At 33.3% G+C, this 6,020-nt stretch overlaps 1 protein-coding gene across 3 annotated transcripts; it reads left to right on the top strand.

The window, feature by feature from the left end:
• The first annotated feature begins 274 nt into the window (after window positions 1-274).
• LOC137824189 (uncharacterized) lies at window positions 275-4,275 on the top strand. Of its 3 annotated transcripts, none has more exons than XM_068629677.1 (4): window positions 275-575; window positions 1,655-2,673; window positions 2,773-3,828; window positions 3,912-4,275. In XM_068629677.1, the coding sequence occupies exons 2-4, from the start codon at window positions 1,666-1,668 to the stop codon at window positions 3,939-3,941; spliced, it is 2,094 nt and encodes a 697-aa protein (XP_068485778.1). In that variant the 5' UTR covers window positions 275-575; window positions 1,655-1,665; the 3' UTR covers window positions 3,942-4,275. The 3 variants fall into 3 exon arrangements, with proteins under 3 accessions (XP_068485778.1, XP_068485798.1, XP_068485787.1); XM_068629697.1 differs by having other exon boundaries at window positions 376-642; XM_068629686.1 differs by lacking the exon at window positions 275-575 and adding an exon at window positions 757-886.
• Window positions 4,276-6,020: the final 1,745 nt, after the last annotated feature.

Here is a 6,020-nt window from a genome sequence, read left to right as displayed (position 1 = left end):
ATTGCAACCTGGCTTGGCTTTCTCTACCTCCTCCTTCACATGATCCCAAACCAAGTGGCCCCTTAAATAAATGTTCCAAATTCCAAGCCCTGCATCAGCATTAAAATACTCATAACTAACGACTACTTTTTTTCATTTCTTTCCCCGAAGAAAACGGGTTTCTCGTGAAAGACTATATGTTTTTAAATACTTTTTTATTATAAATTTTAATCGTAATATATTTAAAATATTAATTATAATTCTATATAAATACTTACTTATTTTGTAAGAAAATGTTAATTATTATTGAACATTTGCATCAGTTGGTAAGTTCAGTTTCACTTTGCAGCCAACCAAACAGCAATAAACACAACCCAACAAAACGAGTTTATTCTCAGACAATTACTAGTTTCTCACTTTCTCTTTCTTCTTCTTCTTTAAGCTACCAAAGTTCCTCTGTTTCTATCTTCTTCTTCTTCTTCTTCTTCTTCTTTTTCTTCCCTTTTCAGTCTGGCTTTGATTCTTCAAACGTCTCTTTCAACAACTATCCATAGCAAGAAAGTGATTTGATTTCTGGGTCTGGTCATTTTACCAAGGTTCCTTTTCACTCTTCTCTCTCTCTCTCTGTCGGTGTTTCTTGGGTTTGGTAGCTGATGATGAATGGTACAGTGGGGTTTGTCTGTTTGATCGGAAAACGTGTAAAAAACGTATCTTTACGTGCCTTTCATAAAATTCAAAACTATACTTCGTTGTCTTTTTTCTTGTTTAATTAATAAAGTAGCTTTATGATAAAAATAAAACATTTTAAAAAACCGGTCTTAACTAATCAAAATCTGCCTTTCTCTGATTATTGTGTGTGTGTTCTTGAAAGTGCTCAGGTTTGGTTTGATTGTGATTTCAGTATTGGGTAGGATGCTGTGCTTTTCAAATCTAAGAGTTATATCTTTGTGTTCTTCCTTTTGTTGAAGACTTTTTTAGTTGTGCAATTTGAAGTGTTTATTAACATGTTTTTTTATTGCATAAGATAAGGATGAAGTTTTGTCTTATTTGTCAATTATTTTGCTTTGAATTGTTTGTTTGACCTCTGATGAATAGTCAGTCTTCTTTCAAATTTCAGCTTTATGGAATGCAATTTGCTTGATTTTATTTCTTCCCTCTTTCGGAATGAGACGAATAGGAGGAATTCTGTTTATATCGGAATTCATATATATATATATAGAGAGAGAGATGGAATGCTTCAATAGAAACTTGGTTGGAATGGCTATTTTGAGAATCTTAAGGCTAAAAGTTGATTCCATATTGTAGAAAGCTAATAGGATAGTATCCAATATGCCAATTATGATTTACTGGGTAGTAGATTGAATCTGAAGATAAGAAAAGCCTCCAAAGCCGTGCCATTATTTATACATTGCCTCAAATTTCTTGTTGATTCATCTTTCAGTCAATGTTCAATCACTGTTGTGTCTTCCATAGTCAAATAGAAATCGTGAAACTGTAGAGATGATTTTGGATACTGTTGTTCTGTACAGTATATGATTTCACATTGTCTTGAGATCGTTTTCTTTATGCTAAATCAACTTCATATTTCACTTGTAAATTGTAATTAGTAAAGATATCATGCACATGAAAATGTCACGTTTGAGTTTCAATTTGATTTGAGTCTGGGGTTTTGCAGAAACAAATTAGATGATTCTAAAGACTCTAATGGAAGAAAAGCAGTTAGATTTTGATCAGCCTCTTTTATCAGTAAGGAGAATCTCATCAACAGTGGCCTCTGAAAATGAAAATAAAAGGAAACCTGATAAGGCAATACCCAAAAGACCTCCTCTTCCGTTTTACAAATCAGATTTAAAATCAGGTCCAGTGAGTAACCCTGGAACTGTTCCTTTTGTGTGGGAGAAGACTCCCGGAAGGCCTAAGACTGAAAGCAGAATACAAACACAGGCTGTTGGACGGCCTTCTATTGCTCCAAAGCTTCCACCTGGGAGGGTTTTGAAAGCTGATCAGCAAGATTCTGATAAAGTTCCTAAACTTACATCAGTTTCTCAATCCAGGACAGAGTGCAGTGTTTCAGATTCTCAGCATGCTGCATCTTTGGATAATAAAGTGACAAAAGATGAAAGCCCCAAAGAAGTAATTGAGAAGGAAAATTCTGGTTCAGACAATGAGGATGAGACCTATCTAGATGCTCTTGATACACTTTCCAGAACTGAATCATTCTTCATGAGTTGTAGTGTGAGTGGTTTGAGTGAATGGGATGATCAGGACGTCCAACCATCTGGAAGTTTTTCAACAGATCAACAGGCGCGTGATTTCATGATTGATAGGTTTTTGCCCGCAGCAAAGGCAATGGCTTCAGAAACACCTTCACTTCAACACCACTCAAGGAAGCCACTTGTTACACTACAACAACCAAAACTGGGAAGGGAAGTAGTAACTGGACCGAATTCTCGCCCCCTAAATGAGAAATGGCAAAAGGTTTTGCCACACTATGCTCAAGATATTGGTAGGGAAGAAAGTGAAGATGAAAGTGATGATAATGATGAATGTGAAAACTATGCACCCAAAGTTTGTGGACTATTTCCTCGGTTCTGCCTTATAAATCCAGTTCCAGGATTAAGAATGGAAGGTAGGATTCCAAGTTCCGGAGTGCAAAATAAATCAACTGCTTCTCACAGAAGAACTGCAAAAGAGGTATAAATTAGACCCACCTATTACCTGCACATTTATTTCATTCCAGTTATTATTTCACTTTAGACTTTATTATTATTTTGTTTGTTTTTTCTTCTGCAGCATGGTAGAACTGCTAATAATGGGAAAATGTCTCTAAACTCTCAATCCGGCTTTACAAAAGAGAAGAAAGATTTCGGTACCGCAGAAAATTCTAAGCAAAGTATTGATCCACCTCGCCGAGGTTGCAGCAAATCTGAGAGCTCTCAACTTGAGTCTAGCTGTGAAAGCCCTGTTGTTGAGAAAACTCTATATGTAGATTCTGTACATAAGGTCAAATCGTTAAGTGCATGTTCTTCGGACACCAATCACAGAGGGGATGATTTAGATACTTCAAGGAAAGACACTGGTATTGATAAAAATCTTCGTATAGATTATTCAATTGAGGAAAGCAAACACTTGGGTGTTTTGGATGAAAAAGCTGTATTACAACCTAAAAGTTCAGCTTCTCTTGATTCATCTCTCCTGGTTTATGCTGATAATTCAAATGATGATTTGCAAATGGAACTGAAAAATCATCCAAACAAAATATGCCCGGAAGAGCAAGAATTGACAAAGCCTAATTACCAAGGGAATAATTTAGATCATGCTTTGGATGCATTTTCAAGTCCAGCAATGGTTGAATCCAAGAAAATAGAGTCTGAAAGCAAATTTTTTAGCATTAAGGAAGGTTCTAATGGTCCTGTTTCATGGAGAAACAAGAAGTTTACTAGTGATTTGAAATTTGATTCAAAGGGCCAGTCAGCTACCAAAATGTTTGATCAAGAATGCACTCTTAGATGTAGTGAGGATCCTAGTACTTTGACTTGCTCAAAGGTGGTAGGTGAGACAAAGATTGACTTAGAAAGTCAATTGTATATGAAGTTGGGCCACGGAAAGACTTTAAATGCAAGCTCTATGAAGCATCCTCTTGCCCTTCCTTCACCAAAAGCTCCTTCAGAGTCTTGGCTTAAGCGCACTTTGCCTACAGTTTCCTCCAAGAACATATTTTTACGGTCTAATCTTGCTACCCACTTACATGCTCCAACTCAAACTCCCAGCACAGCATTACTGGATCCTAAGTGGGAAAGAATTGTTAAATCTTCTAAAGCTAATCATGGGCATCTTCAGTTTGCTGAGGTAATTTACTAAATTGTGTCAATCATTTTGCATAAATATAATGTGGTATCTTCATGCTTTCTATATTCCTCAATCTTGTACAGGAACTTCTGCCACCCATTCCTGAAGCATGAATTTGCAGAAGATCAGGTCTTTGGTAATTTGATTTGCTTGCTGAAATGTGCAGGGTTTTCTTAATGTAATTAATTGTTGCTAGGATCATTCTAGAGATTGATCTTCCATTTTCTTTTTTATATATATACATGAGATGAGTTGGTATACTACTACTCAAAAGTGTAAATCACAGTTTCCATTTTTGTCTTGTAAATGTATAAACTTGTTTCAACTAAAGTTTATCACTGAAAATCTTTAAGGTGGTCCGCTCCTGTATCAGGGCAAAAGACTTGTTGCCTAAGATTGTTGTTTCTTCAGAAGATAGTACAAAGAATAAATTTGTATTGATGATTATGGTGGTCCTGCTCTTCAATTTTCTTCAACTGTGGTGGTAATCTATTTTAACGATTGATTCGTCAAGTAGTCATCAAATGCAATAGAGAGTGATATATGTGATTTGTTATTACTCGGCCTGAGTAGGTCTTCTCTTTTACTGCGTTGCTGCTGTGCTGTGCTATGTCGATTCCGCGTAGTACAGTTATCATTGTGCCAATGATTCTGAAAATTGGATTTACTTCAACAATGGCTATATTAGGAACTTATAATTTAAAATCAATTAGCATGGATTACATATTATATTATATTATATTTGGAGTTGTTAAAATTGTTTGGTTCAATGAACCTGTTAAAATAGTCTATAAAATAGGCTAGGTTAGGCTCTAAAAGTCTGATTGGTTTGTGATCCAAATGAGACGGTTTCTTCTGCACGTCCATACCTTCTTTTCTTTTGGCACCTCCATACTAAATCTAAAATTACTTTTTTATCTTTCTTATATCACCCCATACATAATCCTGAAGATGTTTTCGAATCCAGAAGTGTTTTTTATATTTATAAAATATGTAAGTCTTTTCTGAATTTGAGAGTAAGTCTTTTCTGAATTTGAGAGAAACCTATTTCCAGATTACATAATCTGAAAGTTAATCTCATAGGTAGAAAAGACTTTCAGATTATGTAATCCAAAAGCTAATCATGCATTTAAAAAAAAAAACTTTTGGATTACATAATTTGGAAGCTAATCTCATATCCAGAAAAAGCTTTCGGATTACATAATCTATAAGCTAATCTAAAAAAAAACTTTTGGATTATGTATTCTAGAATATTAAAGAATGATATTTTTAAAATACAAAAACTTACATAAGTGACACAAGAACTTAGAGAGATGTAGGAAGAAACAATCTCCAAATGAATTTAGGGTGGATCAATAAACTAGTTTATGAGTTGACCCATTATTAAAAGTATAACTATCATTTAAAAAATAACAATAACCTAATAATTATCAATAAGCTAGTTTTATTAGTATATATATATATATATATTAAAACTTATATATGAAATCACTATATCTTAAAATTGAAATTAATTTTATTTATATGAAAAAAATTAAAAATAAATACTTTTAAATTTAGAAATATTTTTATTTTTATTTTCTTTTTAAATCAAATTAAAATTGTTTGTTGGTTTAATATGAGGTAAGAATAAAGAAGTTGAACAATATTAAGAAAAGAGGTGAATTGGTTCGAAGATTTAAAAAAAAGGATCATTTAACAATAATATTTAGAAGCAATTTTGATAGTTTTTTAACTACCAAGAAAAGAGAACTATAAAAGAGATGAAAGAAAGCAATAAGAAGATAAGATATTTTATATGAATTTGATTTTCCTTAAACTACATTCAGTTTCAATAGAACCAATCTAAGATGCGTTGTTTTGTGAGATTTATTTGTAATATTCTCTCAAGTGAGAGTTTTTCCTTATTAAAAAAACTGAATTATTATATAGTCTAAAAAGGTTTCATGTACTTAGTCTGAAAAGACTTTATGTACTTGGTATTTAATTTTAGGAGGAGACTAATTGATAGTTAAAAATGACTTTGTGTACTAAGTAAGTTAAAAGTGGCAAGGGAACAATATGTGTAATTTGTTGTGATTGATGGAACATTTTGCACATTGAAAATAAAATTTGGACATAACCTAAATTGGGCTTAGTCAGTATAAACCAAGTGTTCGCTCCTCTTATGTTGTCTACTCTTTGGTTGTCCT

The sequence above is a fragment of the Phaseolus vulgaris genome, chromosome 11 (assembly GCF_000499845.2).
Source record: "Phaseolus vulgaris cultivar G19833 chromosome 11, P. vulgaris v2.0, whole genome shotgun sequence".
Lineage (NCBI taxonomy): Eukaryota > Viridiplantae > Streptophyta > Magnoliopsida > Fabales > Fabaceae > Phaseolus > Phaseolus vulgaris.
The sequence above is the reverse complement of the archived record's forward strand: the minus strand, read 5'-3'. Positions and strand labels throughout refer to the sequence as shown.

What these genes read in the sequence shown, in the direction of transcription:
- LOC137824189 (XM_068629677.1), top strand. Translation starts at nt 1,666, where the DNA reads ATGATTCTAAAGACTCTAATGGAAGAAAAGCAGTTAGATTTTGATCAG. An exon ending in ACAGAAGAACTGCAAAAGAG is followed by an intron (nt 2,674 to 2,772) that starts GTATAAATTAGA and finishes TTTCTTCTGCAG; the next exon opens with CATGGTAGAACTGCTAATAA. An exon ending in GGCATCTTCAGTTTGCTGAG is followed by an intron (nt 3,829 to 3,911) that starts GTAATTTACTAA and finishes AATCTTGTACAG; the next exon opens with GAACTTCTGCCACCCATTCC.